Consider the following 24,030-nt stretch of genomic DNA (forward strand, 5'->3'; position numbering starts at 1 on the left):
AATTAGTTAGGGGCGGTACCAGTAGCGATGAGAGGATTATAGGTAAGTCATCATGGTTCAAAGACGCCCTATATATACTTTTTATTACTTTGGCGGGAAAACTTAAAGCGCTAAATTAGTTATTGAACAGAAAAAGCCGACTCGAGTGTAAGTTTTAATAGTAAATTTTTATATATATATATATACATAATCAAAATTTAACCGACATTGCTTTAAAATAATTGGAGATCAAAAATATCTAACATGGTTTTTAACAAATTATAATAAAATAATTTACAAAAATAACTTTTTGCTGTTTTTCTTTATTTTTTTTTTGATTTTGTTAATTCCTTATATTAACTTTATGTATTTATAACATTTTGGTTCGCAATTGTCAAGTTGCTTTGAAATAATTAGGGATATTTTCTATTCTAAAGGTGGTACGTTTATATCATCAGTAAAATTTTCAAGTGCTTTAAGGTATTTTTGATTTAAAGACTTTTTTCGGAAAATAACTTCTGAGGTTTTGTTGTTTTCATTAACACAAATATTGTAGATATCAAGTGTTTTTTTTTCAACCTCCAATTTTTCATGCTTTTTGTTTTCGCTGATATTAGAAGAATATACAGTTGATGACATCACAGGCTCTTTTTTTTTACACCGGATAAGAGCTTTAGCTTTTGGAAGAGTCAACACAAGACTTCCCGTAACTTTAGACCGCTTCGCAGAAGATCTATCTGGACTAACTTCTTCATCAAAAACCAACTGAAACACTTTGCCTTTTAAGGTTATGCGGACAAATGAAGGCTGTAAATCGATGTCAATAAGTGATGGGTCTGAAATAAATTTTTACCATGTCTAGTCAAACAGCTAAAAATCACAACAAAAAAAAAACAAAAAAAAAACATCCTAATGATTTCTTTAAATTAATAGAGCATCAAAAAGACAAGATTTAAATCTACCCAAAACCTGATTGAAAACACCTACCCAAATGCTTATAACAACCCACATCAAGGATATATTGTGCATTTTCTTCGTCATCCTCTAATTTAAAAGAGATCTGTGACTGATTGATATTTAGTGGTTTCCCTTCATCATTAAAATAACGTAATAATCTCTTAGGGACTTCTAAATTACCAAATTTACTTTTTTCATTTTCTTTGGCTTTTTTCTGTTCTTCCAAATATTTGTGTGCTTCAAGACGGCTTTCTGGTGTGTACTTGCAAGGTTTAGACCAAAAATCACCCTCATCTGTCTACAATTAATTTTAATTTCAACAAAAAACTGAATAGATTAATTGTTAAAAAAGTACATTTAAAATAAAATAAAAATATAAGATGAAATTAATGATATTTAAGGAGTTTTTACCGTTTTATTTGCTGAAGCTGACTGATGAAAAACCGCTTCCTTTAATATATCAAAATTTTCTCTTTCTTTTTTCTCAAAATATATTTTCTCTTGTCGCAACATGTCACATCTTAATTCAACAACATTTTGCATTGCTAATATTCTCTCTGTCTTAGAAATTTCTTGTCCATCCAGATGAGTTAGCTGGGGAAGCGTTGCTATAACATAATTTCTATACTCAAGAAAATCTGTGCAAGGATTACCAGTCAAATACAGACATGTTAGAAAACCATTATGTTTTAAATGTTCTACAGAAGTGACCTTTCCAATAAAGTTTACAGTAAGGTCTAGTTTTGCCAAAGACTCACAGCAATTTAGGTTTTCGATTAGTGTAATGTTATTGAGGGCTAAATTTAAATATTCTAACTTTTTTAATCGAGATAAATTCTCAATTTTCATTATTAAATTTGACTGCAAATATAAAATTCTTATTTCTCTACACCATTTGTCCAAAAATTCAATCTTTTCAATGTCAAGCTGATGCAAAGATACCTCTTCCAAAGTAGATAGCTCACAGTTGTTGTGTTCAGCTCGCTTTCGAACTAGATCTTCAGTTATAAACACCATTTTTAGCTATCAAAAAATTGTATAGAAGAACTATTTTTATAAGGATAAATTTTACATTTATTCAGTGATTGCAATTGATTTATTGCAATAATTGCAATATAAAATTGAAATATGGATTTTAACAGATATAAATTCAAAAAGTTGTCAAACCAGTTGACAAACAAAAAAAAAAAAAACTCTAATAAATCTTATTGTCTCAAATGTTTTATATTAAATATAATTTTATAAAACACATTAACACAAAATTTTAAATTTATTTACACTGGTGCAAATAAATTTAAAATATAAAATTTTGAAAAAGAGTATTCTTTTGAAATTATTTTTAGTATAAAACATTCTTTGTGCTTATTTACTGGTCTGATAACTTTTTCAATATATATATATATATATATATATATATATATATATATATATATATATATATATATATATATATATATATATATATATATATATATATATATATATATATATATATATATTTATGGGTTATTTAAATTTTAGAAACTTCAAAAAATACTGTTTCTCTCAATACTAACGATTATATTAAAATTTTTCGGCATCATTAGCTTGTTAAATATTTAACGTATTTATTACAATATATTTAACAAGCTGATGATTTTGACAGGGATGCGGAGCTTCAAAAGGACTCCGCATTTACATCTCTACTTTTCCGGCTATATCTCTATTTTTCCTGGTCTCTAGCGTCAAGAAGCTCTAAACATATGGGTTGACTTATGATCTGCTATAATAAAAAAATTTATGAGATTAAATGACGGTTGAAACTTTTTTCCAGTGAGCAAATCCAGGTTTCGCGTTTTTTATAAAATCCTGACCAGAATATAATAAGTGCTTCAAGTGAATTCGTTTTTAATAGTGTATAAGTTATATCAATTTTTGCTATAATATATTAAAAAGAACTAACCTAATCTATCGCAATTTATTATAAGAAAATGAGTATAAATGGTTTAAATAAATTTAAACAAATCGGGTCTTGATTTTACAAACCTAGATTTGCTCACACGAAAAAAGTATCGACCTTAAATGACTTGGAATTTTGTTTTTAAGCCCGGAGTCCTTGCCGCCATTATACATAAGGACTCTGGCTTCAAAAATTGATTGTTCCTCTAACTTAAGTCTTTTTTTTCTTTCATTAGTAGTTTATATGCTTTTTATATCTTTAGAGCTCCATACCATAAATTAGGAAGAAGTAATCTTTTTGTGACTTTCAAATCAGGAGTCTTTTTTGGGATTCCGCATTCCTTGATGTTGGTATCTATAATCAAGCGAAAATTTCTGATATAGTAAAATCATTAGTATTGAGAGAAACTGTTTTTCTTGATGTTTTTTTACTCTCATATAAGATGTTATTTTTTAAATATATATACATGTATATAAAGAACATTTTGGAAAAGTGCCTAAATCACACAAGTATGACGTTAAAATTGTGCGTGTGTGCGTATATATGTATATATCCGGTGGGAAATTGTAACAATATTCGTAGCAGTAAAGACAGCGGCTTGGACACAAAGATCACTAACTAGCTAGCGACAACGCATAGTGATGAAAACAGCAATTTGGTCACATTAATTTGCTAGTAGAAATTCGCATTATTTTTCTACTTATTCATAATCATGCCGAATATTTATATTACTACTTATCATACTATTATTATTTATTTATTATTATTGTCGCAAATAGCTTTGTAAACCAATTTGAAACAATGCGCATTAGACGTTAAATACGCCAGATTTCTACTTATTCCAACCAAACTTCTATCATTTTATGCTTGTGGCCTGTTTTTTATTATTTTAGAAGTTTAATCTAAATTAACCATGTTGACAAATACAAAGCTGCGATATGTAGCTATAGATACAGACTTTTCGTTATGTTATAGTTAGCTACAATAATATATCGCTAGCTCACACCCAGCTAGCGATAACGACTATCATTAGATTTATAGTTATGTTTTAGCAAAATGAAAAACTACGATTTGTAGGTATCCACATTTTGTTTTAAAACCCTAAAACTAAAAACGGGCGTTATGTATATATATCACTATAGCAATAAATGGATATAGCCACCTATTGTTGTATTGTAGTAGTTACAGATTAAGCTATAAAACAATGATATATAGTAGTAATATTAACGGTAATACGTAATGTTAGCTGCATTATCTAGATAACAACATGTCGTAATAAGATAGCAATGTTACAAGTTCAATTATCATAAATATATTAGACCCAATACTAAAAATCAAATTCTTTAAAACGTAAAAGACAAAATGAAACTATGTGGGAAAAATCGCGAAAGGGCTAACTTTTCGCAAGCTCATTTCCCACCGGGTATTTGTTTGTATGCATGCATGTATGTATGCATGTGTGTCTATATATATATATATATATATATATATATATATATATATATATATATATATATATATATATATATATATATATAGACAAAATATACGGTAACATAATAATCACCAATAAAATTGAAAAAATAAAGTCAAACAAATCATTTCTAAAAAATGTATATATGAATATAAATATATATATATATATATATATATATATATATATATATATATATATATATATATATATATATATATATATATATATATATATATATATAAACAAAATTTCCGGTAACATAATAATCACAAATAAAGTTGAAAAAAGAAAGTCAAACAAATAATTTCTAAAAAATATTTTAATTTATTTGCAAAAAGCCAATAAAAAAACAGCAAAATTAAAAAACTATTTTTAGAAAACGATGATATTTTGAACAGATTTCTTAAATTACTGGAAAAAAATTATTATATATATTATAAGCATAAGTTAATATTACATAATTTATAATAAATTACAAACAAAATGATATATTTTTTAGGGTTTTTATAACTTAATTTAAAGAAAAAAAAAAGAAACTTTGAAGGATTTAATGTGCAACTAAAAACGACTTAACCTTGTTTTTTTCTTTTATTTAATCATATTACTTCTTTTTAGAATTTTTAAAATTAAAGTTACTCAACGTTTGTTAAATTTAAACCAGTTACTTCAACGTACTAATATTAGGGTACATGGTATTATGGTACAAATATATTTTGCACATTTCAAAGTTAGATGTTTGAACTTTAATCTGAACACCATTTTTTTTTAAATTTAAGAAAAATAATAATAATTTGGTCTTAAAAAAGCTCCTTCTCACATAGAAACCTACACGAACTTAGATCAAAACCAGTATGTAACGAAACCCCCTGCCAATACTCTAGTATGTAATCATCGAATTTTCAATTTAAGTTTACACCAGCATGGTCCTAGTATGTTTTAAAAACTTTAATTTATAAAATGCTAATTTTAAATTAGCATCTATAGCATCTATATAACAGTAACTGTTTCCCAGGTAACAACAACAACAAAAAATGAATTAATGAAAAAAGGCAAAATTTTTTTTGTGTCCTTCATAAATAAAAACCGCAGATGCAGAGGCGATTTTACAGAGGAAGGGGAGGGAGGGGGTAAAATATTTAAATAATAATATTAGATCCCTAAAAAATATTTTAGGGGTCCCTCAAATTCCTTAAACATCATACAGGTCTCTATGTAATATATATATATATATATATATATATATATATATATATATATATATATATATATATATATATATATATATATATATATATATATATATACACACACATATATATATATATACACACACACACACACACATATATATATATATATATATATATATATATATATACACATACATACATATGATATAAATATCGTAATATATTTAAATATACAAATTATCATAATAATCTAAAGCAGATTTTATCCTGTCTCAACCAAAAACCTTCATTTACTATCTTCATGCATAGTCAATTTTTGAGTTACAACTTCAGCTAATGACTATAATATTTATAATATTATAATGAAGATTCAGAAAAAATAAAAGATTTTATTACAAGACCTTTTTATAAAGAAGGATAAGTTGATTTTAATTTATAAAGCTTAAAATTTTTTTTTGGCTTTATAAATATAAAAAAATATTAAATTTTTCTTTTCTTATTTAACCTATGTGCTTATTAACGGTTCAAAATTACACAATACAACAATATTTAAATTTTAACTAAAATAAACAGCAAGATGACAAACAATTATTTTATAATACTCATTTCAAAATGGTCATTTCAGTATCAACCCCATTTTTTATATCATTAAAACAACAGATTAGATGCATTTATTGCCTTAAAAAAATTATTTTATCTGAATGATAAAAAGGTTTAAACTTTACAATTTATTTTATTCAGCTCCTGTCAGATGAATAGGTTGATCACTTGTAAGATTAAAATTTTTAAACACGCAGTCATCATAAACCGCTTGCGTTTTCCTACACAACCCAAAGTGATGGTTATTGTAGTCTATGCACTTCCAATGATCAGTGAACTCTTTATTGCAATCCTTTCTTAACTTTCTAAAAAATTCGAGCGCACACTCGGTCACTTTCTTTCCTTCTTCTAAAGTGGCTCTTGGATCTTTTGTTTCATATCTCTTTTGGATAAAAGTTGTAAAATCTTGTTTACAGTAGTTACCTTTAAAAATAATATTAACATAAAATGGTAGCTCAAAAAATGACTATTTTATATATAGTATATTACTGTTACCAAAAAGGAATTAAATAAAAATTAAGAAATTTTTATTATATTTATAACTATAATTAATTAAATATAGGAAATTTGCTAAAAACTAATAACGTAAAATAATTATTTTGCGTACCTCTTAGGTGTAAACCAATAAATAGGTAATAACCAATATTTAATTTTAAATTTAGGTGTATATTATTAAATTTAGGTGTAAACCAATATTAAATTTAAATAAACCAATTTTAAATTTGGGTGTAAACGAATAGATAGGTAAAAACCAATAACGAAAAATAATTATTTTATGTGTCTTCTTTGTGCACTCTTAAGTGCTTAATACACGGGGCAGAGGACGTTTATTAATTTTTGGAAATTCCCTTCCCCGTTTAATAATTTTTATTGTTATCAACACAAAAAACATTTTAAAATTAAAAAAAAAATCATAAAATATACATATTAGTCACTGAATAAAAACTTTCAGTGTAATCAGACTTTAAAAATGACTTTTAAATTACCTTATAAATTTTGATTTGCAAAAAATTAGGTTTTTGTTTATTTCTTATCATAGTATAAAACTTATAAAGGGGATATCCATAAAGGGCGTCACCATTTTTTAGACAATTTTTGACCCCTCCCTCCCCTTTGTCACCGGTTATCCTTCTTATACCCCCCTTAAAAGGATGTCATAAAAATAGGACCCCCTCCCTTTATTTTTTAAAACAAAATCCATTCTTAATTTATTGAAATATTTCAAATGAATTACTTTTTTTTGTGTTTGAACAGGTCTAACTTACAAAAGGGTAATAGTCAGTTGGGTAATAAAGGTGGAATGAGTAATGCTGACATGCTTTTTAAGCATAAATTGGGAGGCAAAGTACAAGTTACAATGCTTAGACTCTCTGAGACAAACTTGATTGCACTGAGGGACAAAACAGATCGTAAGGAGGAAGTTTGAATGATTTCAATGATCATATTGGTGCTTTAAATATTGGAGGCCATAAGAAAAAATACAGAAGGAAAAGGATTCTTGATAGTGACATCTAAAATGGCTACAGCTTTCAAGCCATCTTCTGACTAGCAGATTGGAAAAAAAAAAGGATATACTAATTTCAACAAGTTTAGCATATCGTGGATCCGATCCATCATCAGCACTGAAGACAACTACTGGCTTGACCAACTTAGTCAAAAAGTTTTTTGTAATGGAATCAAAGTCTAGCTGAATCAAAAGTCTAACATTGTTTAAAGTCTAATCTGTTAACATACCCTGTCCATAATGAATGCTTTCTAGGTTGAACAGCCACATAGATGGGTAGGAAACTGAGCCAGATTTTCCAAGCCCATCTGGTTTGATTTTAATGCCTACATAGACATGGGATGAGCTTGTGCTTTGCGGCAATGACCCAATCGTGATCAAAAAGAGAAACTTGATATTCCATATGCATTAATATAAGATCTTGTTTGTTAGCAGCAGTGATTCCGATTGGGGTCCGAGCTTTATCGTCTTGACTTATAAAGCACACATCCATGGGACCTAAAAAAAAAAAAATTCCTTATAGTTGCTGTACAAAATGAACCATCGACGTAACTTGAATGGTGATTGTTTTGGGCTTGCATTACCTTGACTGGAACTGTGTGGATGCTTCTCTTTCCTTCAATCCATTTGCTCCATTTTAGCATCAACTGAATATATTCAGTTGATGCTAAAATGCACTATTTTCAAGCACTATTTTCGAGCTCAGCACCAAGCTTATCCAACAATTTGAGACACTTTATAAAGGGGTCATTCCATGCCAAATGGACCAATAATTGTAGGATTTCAACATGGACCACCTCAGATTTTTTTAAAACTTAGTGGGTTTGTTACTATCAATGAGAAAAGCAATTTCTGAAAATTTCAGCATAAAATCTTTTGTGATTTGTGGTTTATTTGGTTAAGGTATGGCCATTTTTTTTTGGTTAAGGTATGGAAATTTCTGATTTTTCCAAAAATAAAAACTTCGGCAGCAAAAACATATTTGTTCATACTTTAAAGCTCTATATTTTAAAAACAAAATTTCAGAAAACCTTTTTTTTTTTTAATTGTATACAACTCTAGATTTATTTTAATAAAACTTTGACATTGAATTCTGGAATTTCACATTTTTTCCATAATGGCTACCTAAAAAACCTAAAAAATTGTTTGCAAATATAAAAAGTTGATTTTTGATGAGTCAAAATACAAAATCTGCAATTTAAGAAGTGAAAAAACATATTTTTTCAGTTTCTATATGTGGTAGGCTTTCAAATTTTTAGAAATTTACTGATAAGATATAATTCAGTAAAAAAATATAGACTTCTAAAAACAGCTGTGGCTTAAACTTAGGAAAATGTGCCTCCACTTCAAACCACCAGTAACCAAGGATCAACACTGGTTTTAATAAGATTTTTTTTTTCTTCTAATTTAATAGATTTTATTACAGTGATTTCAGAAAAAAAAATATTGGGTACTCATGGTGAAGTTACAAAATCAGAACAATGCAAATTGCCCAAAATGCATTAAAAACAATAAAAATAAAGTTATTGTTGTACTTTAGTTTGTATTATATATTGTAATACAAAGTATGTATGAATTTAAAAGTATTTCATAATCAGAACTAGAAATAAGTCTTTAATTAGGCTTGAATTAAACTCCGTTTTTAAATAACCCTAGCTCATACCTGCCCCCATCCCCTCCCACGTCCATTTACTTTTTAACATGCACATTTTTGCCCAGAACTTAGAAAAAAATTGTGATTGAACACTTATCCTTAAACATTGTGTCTGGTTTTATGTCTGATGAAGACCCTTTATGCCTAAACACATCAATAAAGATACATATATAAAAACTATGAAATTTAGTTTTTAATGTTAGACAGTAAAAAGACTGCATATAAAACTTATAAGTAGCCTATTAGGTTAAAATGAAAAGAAAGACTTTCTAGCCTAATTTACCTAATATTTACATCATGACTATAAATTTTGCAATATTTTTCCAATAAATTCACTATTCCACCCCTCCCCATTAACTTGACTTATTTGATTATCATGCTCAAATTTAGATTACAACTTATACCAAGTTATAAGAGTTATTTGACTTGTCAACACAATGCACAAATTGATTATGTAATAAAGAATATTATTATGTAATAAACAATCAATATAAACATTGAGTCTTTCAAATAAATTTTTGCTACAAAACTGTTTAAAACAAATAAATCAAATTTATAATAATTTTGCCACGTTATTTAATTATGTTACTTATGCTATTGTAAAAATGAAACTCAGCATTTTCTTGAGCTGATAGTTCGTAGGATTTACCAGTTGTTGTTTGAACTTTTAAAGGTGAAATTTTGAATAAAACGTGTGTTATTGGAACCCAGCTAATATCTTCTTTATGTGGCAAAGTAAAAGTGTTTAACGAAATAGACTACTTCATGAACTTGATAAGAACATCTTGATTTTCTTCAGATATTTCCACAATATTGCCCAAAAGCCATTTTGCATCATAAACACATGCTATATTAATTCCTGGTGAAAGAGAAGCAAGTGGAACCATATGATGCATTTTAGAAACATTCACATTAGTATGTATATTGTCAAATGACACCCGTCTCATCTGTAAAGTAGATAATGATTGTAGTTTAAAACAATGGTGGTTTCTTGTTCTTGGAATTGTTGAACAAGTAGCATAATGGTCTTCTAATTTAAACTTTATGCAATGTAATACAATTGCATCATTTGAAATGTATTGAAAATGTATTCCTTTAATATTTTGTCTACACCAATCATACATTTTTTCAGGTGAATTAATAGGATCTGTTAGTGATTGTAAACTGGCCCTAGCTACAAGTCTTTTGACAGAGCCTCCAATGTCATCACAAGCACTAATTCCATGTGATGGGGCAAAAAAAATGCCATTCTGCAGATACTTATAATCTAGTTTTTGGTGACATAAGTTAAATGTATTTTTATAACTTTTATATTGTGAACCTGCACGATCACTAAAATAAATGGAGTGGTTAAAGTAAGGCATCAACTCTTTTAAATGTTTTATTACTTCATAAATGAAACAATGAACTGAGTTAGTATTGTGTTGCAAATGATCTGAAATAGTCTAAACACTTTTACATTTTATCATATTTTTTTCCATATAGTAAATAACAAAATGATACAATGTTGCTTGACTATTGTTCCAATGGAAACCTTGTACTGTTTCTTGAATTAAAAAACTGTAATTTTCAGCAAAGTCTAGTAATAACCAAAATATGATCACTTGGTAATGTTATTTTTAGATGCTGCAAATATGCTGCTTGATTTTTGGCTATATAATGATGGTCTCTTAATTGGTCTATTTGTTGATAAGCTTTTTCAATAAAATCATTTACTGGAAGAGTTACTGGAGCTATATCATGTTTTTTGTTGGCTTTTTGTCACTGATTAAAGGTGATTTCTTCCAAGCTGTGTTTATCAAATAAAGCAGTAAGATACTCTTTTAGTGCGTTGGTACCTGTGCAGTTATCACAACTGTGCAGCATGCAATCTCGATTTGTTAAGTCACATGCAACTAATATCAAGAGATCTTTATAGTCTAAAATATCTGGTATTTTTATTGCTAAAAGTTTTGCATTCTGGTGGTACTCACAAACACATACTGAATGGAGATCTGAAGCACCTCCAATAGGAATACACCATTTTGGTCTAAGTTCACAAAGCTCAGAAAAGCCAATCTTGATGTCAACAGTCAATCTAAATAAAGTTCTTTTATATTAACTAATAGAAATCTTTTTTGAAAATGTTGTCTTTTACCATTAACTTGGATTGAGACATACTGTTTCATACCTGGACACATTCGAGAGTATTCATCTGATTGATAAAATTCATGAACTTCATTTTTATTCATCTTTTTTAGATGGTTCTGCCATTATGCCATACATTTGTTTCAAATACCTTGCAGCTTTTATCATTCTTAGGGAAGCAGAAAAATAGTTTGGTGTATAATTAATGCTCCAACTCTCAGGAACCAAAGTTAATAATTTAAGTTTTTCTGATTTTGAAGAAACTTTGCTTTAAATAATTCCATTAATGAGTCCAAGCATTATTTACTTTCTCAACACAGCTCTTTTGCTTTTAGTTCATCCTTAATTAAATATGGAGAAACTCCCAAAACAGTTGCTATTTTTTTTTGAGTTGCAGTATGGATTTTGTTCATTTTTATTTTTGCATAGCTGACCCTGTCTTTATGAGCTACTAGTTTCAAAGGTGAACAACAAACGACATTTTGTGACATTTTCGACAAAGTTTCAAAGTTTATGACCAGGTATTAAATCAAACTCCTTCGCAACATCCAAACTAATTACTCTCATAGACTCTTAAAGGTAACAAAACAATAAAACATTAAACAAGCCATTATCTTCTAAAAAATTAATGAAATAATAATTTATATAAGTCAATTTATTTTTAAATACTTTTTAATTTAACATTGTGTTTGTTAAATGGATCGCAACAAAAGCTTCCATCATACAAAGTCTCAAATCTATCCAAGTACACCTTTTCAAGACCTATTACAAATAGTTTGAATCTGATTTACTTAACATCACAAGTGTACAAGTTCTTGATCTTTTTCTGTTGATTCCTCAAAACCTTTAATTTTTTTTTGATTTTGGTAAATTTTACTTCATGACAACAAATAAATAGGAAATGATAAATTTTGTAAATAAAATAAAGATATAAAAAGATTTTCATTGTTCTGATATTGTAACTTCCCCATGAGTACCAACTATTTTTTTTTTCTAAAATCACTGTAATAAAGTCTATTAATTTACAAGAAAAAAATCTTATCAAAACCAGTGTTTATCTTGGTTACTGGTGGTTTGAATTACAGGCACATTTTCCTAAGTTTTAGCTGCAACCATTTTTAAAAGTCTATAATTTTTTACTAATTTGTAACTTATCAGTAAATTTCTAAAAATTTGGAAGCCTGCCATATATAGAAACTGAAAAAATATTTATAAGTCTTTTCACTTCTTGAATTGCAGATTTTGTATATTGACTATTTAAAAATCAACTTTTATATATTTGCAAACAATATTTTAGCCATTCGTGACATTCGAGGATTCAATGTCAAAGTTTTATTAAAGTAAGCCTTGAGTTGTATACAATAAAAAAAACTAAAAGGCTTTCTAAAATTCTTATAAGCTTTAAAATCTAGAGCTTCAAAGTATGAACAAAACATGTTTTTGCTGCCAAAGTTTTTATTTTTGGAAAAATCAGTAATTTTAATTGACCATACCTTAACCAAAAAAATCACAAACCACAAAAGATTTTATGTTGAAATTTTCAGAAATTACTTTCCTCATTGATATTAAAAAACCCACTAAGTTTCATCAAAATCTGAGAGGGTCCAAGTACACTTGAGTCCTTAATACAAGGGAGGGGGCAGGGAAAAGTTTAATAATTTTGGAACATTTTCCCACCCACCCTAAGTTAATTAAGACCCCCTCCCCCTCCTTTATTAATTTTTACTTATTACCAACAAAATATTTATATCTCAAATCTAAAAAAAAATTTAGTGAAAATTGACCTTAAAAATTAGAAAATAATTATTTTAGTCACCAATAAAACCAAAAATTTTTAGTGTAAACAAAAAATTTTGTTAAAAATCGTTAACCAAGTAAATCTTAATTTGTCAAATATGAGCTTTTGGTTTATTTCTCACTAAAGTATAAAACTTATATTAGCATTATATCCTACTGAAAATATGATAAAACAGCTGTTAGAAAATGTGTATTTGAACCTAAGCCATGCTAAATTAAATAGTTTTATTAGTGTAAAAAATATTAGTTTGGATTTATAAATTGAAATATTTTATAAAAAATATTTATATTGTAACATGGCATCAGATTGGAAGTTTTTACGAACTGACTGAAACAATTATAGTTTAGAAGGAAAAAAATCCCTTTTCTCCCTTTTATTAAAACCCTTGGTTTATTAGATCTAGATTAAAATTCCCACACACACACCCCTCCTTTTATATACTCTCCCCCCCCCTCCTCCCTGTTTCAAAAACTTGAGAGTAATTAAAAAAGTTATAAGTAAGTAAGTCAAGAGGCTAAAAAGTTATATTTAGGCCTAACATAGTCCAATATAATTTTTTAAAAGCTATAGTTGTACTCTCACCCTATATACTTCAGATTGCCTCTTATCATGGGCAGCAGATCCATGTTCAGCAAGTTGAATGATGATGCTCAATATCTCAGATCGTTCTACTTCAATAGTAGGACAACCAATTCCATTTTGTACTTTAAGAGCTTTTTTCACTTCCAGGTGGTCTGCAAACACCAGCAGTATCGAAAAGATCTATAAAAGTTAATTATTATTCATTTTCTAAAATATCATTGTATCTTATCATTATATGATGCGATAATAATACCTGATTCATTACAGTCTTCTTTTCAGCCCTTGATTTTTGTTTTGACTTCATATTGCCAATCAACTTGTTCAGATTAGTCATGAGCTCCTGGACCATGTCCTTTTTCTTTTAATGGTTTCTTCTTCAGCATGTGTTACTTCTTTTACTGCATTTCATAGCAACTATTTCTCGATTCAAAATGACAGTCTCTGCTTTGATTTGGCTATTGGCTCAAAAAATTAATTTTATCTGAATCTAACTGAAACTCTAAGGAGCAAGAGCTGGCAAGGGAACAAACAGATTGCTTGGTTGTTAGCTAGACCCAAAATAACATTAAAGAACCTTTTTGTTTCAAAACCATTGAGATATAATTTTAAATCAGAGTCTTTACTTGGTCCAAATCTTGCTTTTCTTTGATCTCTTTACATATTTTATGGACTTTTTGACAATTAGCTTTTTTTTCAAACAGATAAGTATTATTGTAAGATTTTATAAGCAAAGACTATTTTTATCCATCTTTTGACATACAGACAACAATAGTAATTGTAAGCATATAAGCCTTACATCTCAAGGTAGTGGTAGGAATACAAAAGAATTTATTGTAAATAATAAGTAATAAGTCTTAGGGAATTTTCCTTCCTAATGCATTGCTTTAAAAACATACGCTAGAAATCTTTTTTATAACCACTGCTCAAAAACATATAGATACTTTATATAAATAATTAATGAATTTAAAAGTTATACTTTTGTTATTAATTAATTTGTTTTGCAATAAGTAATTTGTTTAATATTTCTAAAGTTAACATAACTCCCAATCTTTAATTTTAATCTTTAAATTTAAAGTAAACTTTGATGCAGATTTTCTAGTAAGATCGCAGATTTTTCTGGGAATGGTTTTTGAAATTGTTTTTGAAATTGTTTTGAAATTGTTTTTAAATCACTTTTAACTTAAAAATAAGTCATGAACAATTAATAACTTGAAATGCAAATGTTGAAGGTTTTTCATTCTTAACGTTTTTTCAATTTGCAGTGGTAGCAAACTTGCTTGCGTTTGTACTAACACCGCCTGGAGATAACAATGTATGCATAAACTCGTTAATGATGTTTAACACTGCTGCCACACTTTAAAAAAAAAACATAAAAATATGCTCTATAATCATTGCTGCACAACCAATTCCCTTTAGACAATCATTTGTAATATTCGCTTTATATAATCATTGACAATTGCTACCAAACAATTCCCTTTGAACAAATATTTGTAATACTCTATTTAAAAAGTCATTAGTGATAGTAAAACTATTTCCTTGAGGAAAAATTTTGCACAAAAAATTTGTACATTAATTTAATAAAAGGCTATAGCACTCAACATTTGATATTTGAGATACAAGAAACTACCAACGTTTAACAGTATATAACTAATCATAATATATTCAATATATTTATATATATATATATATATATATATATATTTATATATATATATATATATATATATATATATATATATATATATATATATATATATATATATATATATATATATATATATATATATATTGCTGTTGTATGATTTAGTATTAAAAATACTAAACTCTTGATTGTTGTAGAGTGCTCAATATTTAAGAAAATATATATTTTTTCAAAAACAGAGCGTTTTATACTTATAATAAAATATTAGAAAATACAACTTTTAATGGAACTTAAAGTTTCATGCCTATCGGCAATCATCAGCCATGAAGTACTTCATGGTACTTCATGGCTGATGATTGCCGATAGGCATGAAACTTTAAATTCCATTAAAAGTTGTTTTTTCTAAAATTTAATTATAAGTATATATATATATATATATATATATATATATATATACATATATATATACATATATATATATACATATATATATATACATATATATCTATATATATATATATATATATATATATATACATATATATACATATATATATATACATATATATATATATACATATCTCTTTCTCTCTCTCTCTCTCTCTCTCTCTCTCTCTCTCTCTATATATATATATATATATATATATATATATATATATATATATATATATATATATATATATATATATATATATATATATATATATATATATATATATATATATATATATATATATATATATATATATATACAGTACTGTGAATAAGTTTTAGACCACATGTATAATTAGACATTTACAATTTTTTTCCTATGTAATTTTTTCAAAGCGAATTAAGTTTAACAATATATAAAAAAAGTTGAAAGAATATATTATTTTGAATAAATAAACGAAACTGATGAGGAAACATGAGGGATTTGTTTGTTTATTTATTAAAACGATGTGTCATAACAACTACATCCAAAACAGGATATTCAAAGAATGCTGTTACAGAAATCGTTAAAAAATTTAGAGAAACTGGCTCCCTTGAAGATAGAAAAGTGGTAGACTAAGCTAACAAAAGATGACAATAAATATTTAAAAACCCTATCTTCAAGAAATATAAAAAAAAGCATCAACCGAGCTGGAAAATGACATTACCACAGCAACTGGGAAAAATGTCAGCTCTTCTTTTATTTGATGGCACCTACTTAAATCGGGATTAAGAGGGTGTGTTGCAATTCGAAAACCATTATTACGGTGTGGCAATAAAGAAAAACGACTTAAATATGCAAAACAACACAAAGATTGGGCCCAGGAAATGTTTAATTGGGTTCTGTACACCAATGAATCCAAATTCGAAATTTTTGGAACAAAAAGATGCCAATATGTTTGAAGAAAAATTGAAGAAGTCTATCAGCCCGAGTGTTTAAACCCTACTATTAAACACATAGGAGGCTCTTTACAAGTTTGGGGCTGTTTATCTTCATCTGGAGTAGATGATTTGATCAAAATAGGGGGCGACTCACCGGGGAACATTATGTGGATATCCTAAGGCACCATACTGTATCATCCAGAATGAGACTAATAGGTCATAATTTTATTCTGAAGCAGGATAATGACCCAAAACATTGTTCCCGATGGACAAAAAATTATTTAAATGAAATGGCAGAGGAAGGAGTATTGGAATTGATGACCTGGCCTCCCCAGAGTCCAGTTTTGAATATAATTGAGCATATTTGGGATTACCTGGACAGAAAGAAGGTCGAACATGCTCCCTGAAATGATAAAGAATGTTTTGAAGTACTTCAAAGAGAATGGCGCAACATACCCCAGGATTTTATAACTAATTTACAAAAATTTTACAAATAATAAATATTTGCCGGGGAATAGGTTCATACAAGTATGAACCTATTCCCCGGCAAATATCAGCTGGGATTGAGACAAAAGGAGGACATAGTAAATATTACGAGTTTTTTATAAAGTTTGACATTAAAAAGTTTGTAATTGTTCCATATTTTGTGTGAAATGCATGTGTTTTAATAAGTTTATAATTTAGAAATACAAACTTAAATATTTGAGAAAAATTCTCCAAGATTTTTTGAAAAAATGTAAGTGGTCTAAAACTTATTCACAGTACTGTATATATATATATATATATATATATATATATATATATATATATATATATATATATATATATATATATATATATATATATATATATATATATATATATATAAATTAAACAACTATCAACACAAATTTTTTTCTTTAATTACGATAAATAAAAACATTACGTTCCCTAATGTTAACTTCATAAAAACACATGTTTACATATTTTTCCGTGTTATTAAAATTAAAATAAAAAATTCTATAACATGACTTTTTTTGATGACTCCCCCTCCCCTTGTTTTTTTTATCTTGACCCATTCCCCCTATATTAGCATGACATAATTATGATAAAATAACTGTTAAAAAATGTGCACTTGACTGCAAGCCATGCTAGAGTTAAATTGATTCATTCATGTTTGTAAAAAACTCCGCCATTTTATTAAGACACCCCCTCCTTTTTTTATTATTAGATCTGGACTAAAATTAACCCCCGCCCCCCTTGTATTAAGCATGCAAGAGTACATCAAGTTTATTAACCTTACATTAGAATTTTTAATATACTTTTTTACAAATTCAAAAACAACTTATAATCAATTGATAATTCTAAATATTTTAATTACAAAAGAAACCCAAAAACAACAATACCTAAATGATGAGCACCAGCATATAATACAGAGGAAGTAGCAGGTAGTTCTTCTGTTTCTATCTTCTTGATGTCTAACGCTTCCATTATATGAACTTTTTTTTTAAACGAAAATAATCATAAAGCAACTTTTCTACTTAGATTATTGAAGACATTGACTAGACACTTAATCATACCTAATATATTTTTTAGAAGTACCAAAATAAAAAACAAAACAAAAACAAAGCATCTGTGCTGTAGTAGTAGGAAGTGAATAAACAATTAGAATCTAGATTTTGTTATTTTACAGAATGATGCATATAAAAAAAAAACTGTTTAGCCAGGAAGAAGATAGGCTTGTGATTAAAAAAATTAAGTATAAGAAATCAAAGAAAAATCTTTTTAACATAATACCTAACCATAAGATTAAAAGTATTTGATTTCTAAAATTAAATATTTTTCTAAAAATTGAACAAATTTAAATTTTCTACAGCTGATTAAACATGTTGTTAATTTATAATATAATATAATATCAATTTATTAAACAAGGCAAAGAGAACTTCAAAAATACTTACAGAAATTTACAGAACAGAAATGGTAAATAACAAAGATTTATTATGCTCATACTTAGTTTAAATAAGAATGTTTTTCAAAAATTCACAGTGAATAAAACCTGAGAATGAAACACTGTAGGCAGTGAACCAAAATTTATTTTTCATCTACAAATAAATGAAATTTGATTTATTTGTTGAAACTCTCTTTTAAATAACTTTGTTTGCTTTTTGACATCTTTTTACTTTTTTTTTTCAAATTTTAGGTTTAGTATTCATGGTTCCACACTTGTGTGGCTTAATGTCCATGGTTCCACATTTAGGTGGTTAATGTTCATGGTTCCACACTTATGTGGTTTAATATCCATGGCTCCACACTTATGTGATCTAGATAAGTTTCAATAATGCCATTTTCTAGTTTAAATTTGACCTTAAGAAAAAGAGACAAATCTGTCTAATATTTGTAAATTTATAGAAGGAAAAAAGGGAACTATCTAGGAAATTATAAACAGTTACCACAATGCAATTAAAAAATGCATTTAAAAATCTCAAAAAGCCTCAAAGCCACTGAATGACAGCACATTTCAAAAAACAAATTAAGCACAAAAAACAACCTTGTATTGTAATAGCCATAAAGCTAGGTGGTTGTCACTAAATTTAAAAAATGTAACTAAAGGTTAGATCAACTAAGTCATTTTAAATTAAAATAGTCATCAAAAACTATGAAAATGTGTCACTGTGACATAAAATTCTAGTTTAAGCTATCACACCAGTAAATCAACTGGAAGCACTAAGAAATTCACCACATTAAAATACATAAAAATTAATATTTAGAGAAATAACAAACAACTACTCTGAAAATGCCAAAATTACCTCAAACGACTGTATAAAACTGAAAATAGGATCTTCTATAAACAATTCAATAAACAGATACTAAAGCATTAAATAACAGCGCCATAAAATATTATTATAACAACAGAATTTAAAACCATGGAGTTAATGAGTTGCAACAGTATTCAACCTCTAGAACTATATTATACATGAAAACTATTGCATAGATAAAAGCCATCGCAAAACCTTTATCGATGCCAATTACCTAGTCATACTGAACTGGCATTTAAATGAACCTCTGCAAATATGCGCATGTGCCCCTTATATTTATAAAGGAAAACAGACTGTTACCTACAAATTACAAAGCACAAGATTAAAGAAACATGGAAATTATTATACTGCACTAATCCTAATCTGTATCTAGAAATTATTATAATGCACTAACCCGCATCCGCATTTCTATTAACTCCTGATGTCCTTACCTGAAAAGACATATTTCTTCTGGAAAGAGTACAATTTCATGCAAGAAAAACTATAGCTGTACAATAGAAAAAAAAAAAAAAAAAAACAAGTACTGAACCTAATATAAATAATGAAAAAAGAAGGAACTTAAATCTAAAATTCAATAATAATGGCAATAACTATGAAATATCAAAATAAATTTCAGAAATATTTTTTTTTCTAGCATCCACATAATATACATTTTTTTTATCCACTGTGGAGTGAAATTTACATTTGTTTTGTTTTTTGAATTTTTAAAAAACAAAACAAATGTAAATTTCACTCCACAATTGTTATTTGTTTTTGAAAAAAATATGCTATCATAACCAAATAATATACAATAAATAGTATTGTGAAATAGAATTGAAGAAAAAAGATTGTGTATATTGGAGAGATAACATTAGAAGAAATATCTAACTCACATAGCACAAGAATGAGAATGCTCAAACCGTAATGATGACAAAAGTAAATCCCAATATAAATTTTAAAATAATTTTTGTTCAGAGCATTTATTATTGTTTCTTATTTGTCTGTTTTTTTTGTTTGTTTGTTTGTTTTTTCGTTGTCTGTTTATTTTGTTTGAAAAAAAAATTAATAAAATTTTAAAATTATTTGAAAACATAAGAACGTTTTCAAATAATTTTATTAATTTTCTTTTTCTGATTGCTTATGCTTGTTGTTTATTTTGTTTTTTTTAATTTAATTTTTTTTTTCTCACTTCAATTATTTACTTTTTTGATGAACAAATTTCGATTTTTACATTTTTGGTCTCTTTTTTATTTTATTTTTTATATTCCTTTTTTATACTATATATGTTATTTTATTCTATGTTATTTTATGTTTACTATTAATAAACTTTTAAATAATGTTTAGTAAATTATTAGTATTGTTGTTTGTATTTGTAATTATTAACACAATTTTTATTACAAAATATTTTGCAAAATAAACAATTACTTGTAAAAAGGTAGTCAACACTTGAACAATTACAGATATTACTAAGTCAAGAATATTATAATAAATTATAATACCCTTGAAATAACTTAAAATAACCTTTAAAAAAGTAAGATTCAAATATTACCACACAAACCCTCTTTACGCTGAATTATGGAAAGAACAATTTTGTTCTCTGTAGGGAAAAAAATTGACAAACAGTATCTATTTTAATTTGCTCATCTGTAAACTGATATTGATTACATATTAAAAATATACATAACTAAGCTTATTGTTGATAATTTAAAAAATTCGAATTCACATTTTTAAGAGTAGTTAAATATTATTATCATATTTAATTTGGTAATCATACAATATTATAGTATTATACACAGGATCATACGATTGTATGATCCTGTACAATCATTACATCCTGTAATTGTACAATTAGGCCATTAAAAGGAGATAATATCGAATGAGACTTTGTAAAAAACAAAATAAAACTAAAAAAAAAACCTGTATATATATATTTGTATATATGTAATAATATATATATTTATACATATATATAAATATATATACATGAATATATATATACATATTATATATATATATATATATATATAATATATATATATATATATACATATATATATATATATATATACATATATAATATATATATTATTATCTAAATATATATATATATATATATATATATAATATATATATATATATATATATATAATATATATATATATATATATATATATATATATATATATATATATATATATATATATATATATATATATATATATATATATATATATATATATATATATATTTATTTATATAACATATGTACATATTCGTATATTCGAATAACATATGTATTTATTCGGATACATATATATATTCGAATAACGTAAGTATTTGAGAGACAAAAAAATTCGCCATACTGATGTTATTAAATGACTTAAAATCAACCGGTTCAATACCCTTTCTTCTTAACAAAGCTACCGGATGTAGTCTGAGAACTTAAATCAAAAGCTTCCGAAACCCAGATAAAAATGTCAAACAGCTTTTCTTACGACATCCATGCGCAGCATTGCCCATATTATGAACACTGTTGATAGGGGTTTTGATGATGAAGAAGAACGAGGTAACCGTAATCAGAAGCACCTAAGAATGAATGTGAAGAAACTGAGCACATACTAGGATCAGAAACAAGACTTAAGTCGAGTAGAAAAGGTAAATGATTCAGATTGTCTGGAAAATGAGTTGGAAAGTTGACAACTTGTGTTAAGGATTTAGAAAGGCAAAAGATTAACGCCTGCAGAGTCACTGAGCCATTTAAGTAATGAGCATTAAAGTTACCAACAACAATGATATTGGCTAAAGGATAAAAGAAAAGGGCTGGTCAATTTAATTAGAAATAACATCGAAAAGAGTGAAGTCTTGAGATGAAGGAGAGCAATATAGAACAAAGATAAAGGTGATGAAGGTAAGTGGTACTAAACGAAAGCACATAAAAGAATAGTCTATGGATTTAAATCTAGTTTTCAGACAAAAATGTGAATTCTTACGAATGTAAATGCCCCGGCCAAGTATATGACTATTGATATCTTTTCAAATAAAAAGAAGATAACCATCAACACTAAGAATACATGTTGAGACAGCTAAACTTAAATTAGTCTCACAAAGAGCAAGACAGTAGCCGGATGCATTAAACGTCTGCCTAAAGTGAGTATTTTTATTGAGACACCATCTCTACCCTTTACTTAACTAAGTCGCCCAAGACATGGGGTGACATGGGTTGAATTTCGGAATTCCGGAATTCCGAAATTCCGCAATTCCAAAATTCAAAGAATTAATGTAAGAAAAACACAAAACTTTATTTAAATTTGTTGAATATAAAAACTATTTGTTTACGAAAGTTATATGAATTGTATTTATTTATTAACCCCATATTTAAAAAAAATTCAGAAAGAACTTTTTAACAAAATATTATCAAAAAATTCTTTTAATTAAAAAAGTGCCTGCCCAAACCAAAACCCTCAGTTTATAGATGTAGTCAATCCACTGCGTCTCTATTTAAGTCGGCCGATGTATGTACACTTCTAAATTTTTGTATGCACCTACTAAATTGGTGGGGCGGATTTACCTTTATCGTTGCCTGGGCTAAAACTTAGTATGAGACTCTTCGCCCCTCAGGATTATTGATAATGCAATACCTAACCTAGTGATTCGATTAATGTCATAAGTTTAATACCTAAAAAATCAAGTAAATATATGGTATATAGTGTGTCTCCAGCAATAGCGTTTTTCAGATTTTGATTTGAATAGTGTCACTTTTATAGTACTTGAAATAAATCGAAAAAAAAACTTTCCAAGTTTCTTGGTTTTCAATGTTATTGACACCATCATTTAAGTACCCAGCAACCATTATAAATGTCTTATTACCTGTGGAACATTAGTGGTAGCTGCAAAAAGGGGCTAGCCGATGACTTGCCACTATTAACATGTCGGAAACTTATCGGCTTGCCATTTATAGCGGTTGCCAATAATGATCCATTAAGTAGCCCACGAGCTAAACTCCAACAAACCGCTAAATAATGCCTATAATGGTCCAATGCAAATTTACTAAAACAATGTTTATTGGGTAGCTTTTTCTGCTTTTTTTTAAAATGTCATATATAGAATAATGCATAAATTCTAGTTTCCAGAGGCAGGATGCTTAAAGACCCTGAGCTTTGCATTGTACTTCAGCTAGATTATTTGTGTCATTTACAGGTTGACATTTTTTAAATAATTTTTTTTTAATAATATTAGGGACCTGTCAAATGTTTGGGGGCTTTAAGGGGCCTTCAGGGCAAATAATAAAATTTCGTAAAAAATATTTTTGAACCACAATATGATAGTCAAATGGGAAAAATTTAATTAGCTATGTTCTGAAAACAAACTAGCATACTGAACAGCCCAAATATATATATATATATATATATATATATATATATATATATATATATATATATATATATATATATATA

General features: G+C 27.1%; 2 protein-coding genes across 2 annotated transcripts; both read right to left on the bottom strand.

Annotated features, from left to right (window-relative positions):
• Positions 1-141: 141 nt before the first annotated feature.
• Positions 142-21,328, bottom strand: LOC100208159 (dynein axonemal assembly factor 11). Its single transcript, XM_065807731.1, has 4 exons — positions 21,126-21,328; positions 1,348-1,959; positions 967-1,234; positions 142-815 (listed from the first exon to the last, which is right to left on the bottom strand). The coding sequence occupies exons 2-4, from the start codon at positions 1,951-1,953 to the stop codon at positions 406-408; spliced, it is 1,284 nt and encodes a 427-aa protein (XP_065663803.1). The 5' UTR covers positions 1,954-1,959; positions 21,126-21,328; the 3' UTR covers positions 142-405.
• On the bottom strand, positions 6,204-21,158 carry LOC100211676 (NADH dehydrogenase [ubiquinone] 1 alpha subcomplex subunit 8). Its single transcript, XM_065807733.1, has 2 exons — positions 18,188-21,158; positions 6,204-6,565 (listed from the first exon to the last, which is right to left on the bottom strand). The coding sequence occupies exons 1-2, from the start codon at positions 18,270-18,272 to the stop codon at positions 6,276-6,278; spliced, it is 375 nt and encodes a 124-aa protein (XP_065663805.1). The 5' UTR covers positions 18,273-21,158; the 3' UTR covers positions 6,204-6,275.
• Positions 21,329-24,030: the final 2,702 nt, after the last annotated feature.

Source organism: Hydra vulgaris, chromosome 10 (genome assembly GCF_038396675.1).
Source record: "Hydra vulgaris chromosome 10, alternate assembly HydraT2T_AEP".
Classification (NCBI taxonomy): Eukaryota; Metazoa; Cnidaria; class Hydrozoa; order Anthoathecata; family Hydridae; genus Hydra; species Hydra vulgaris.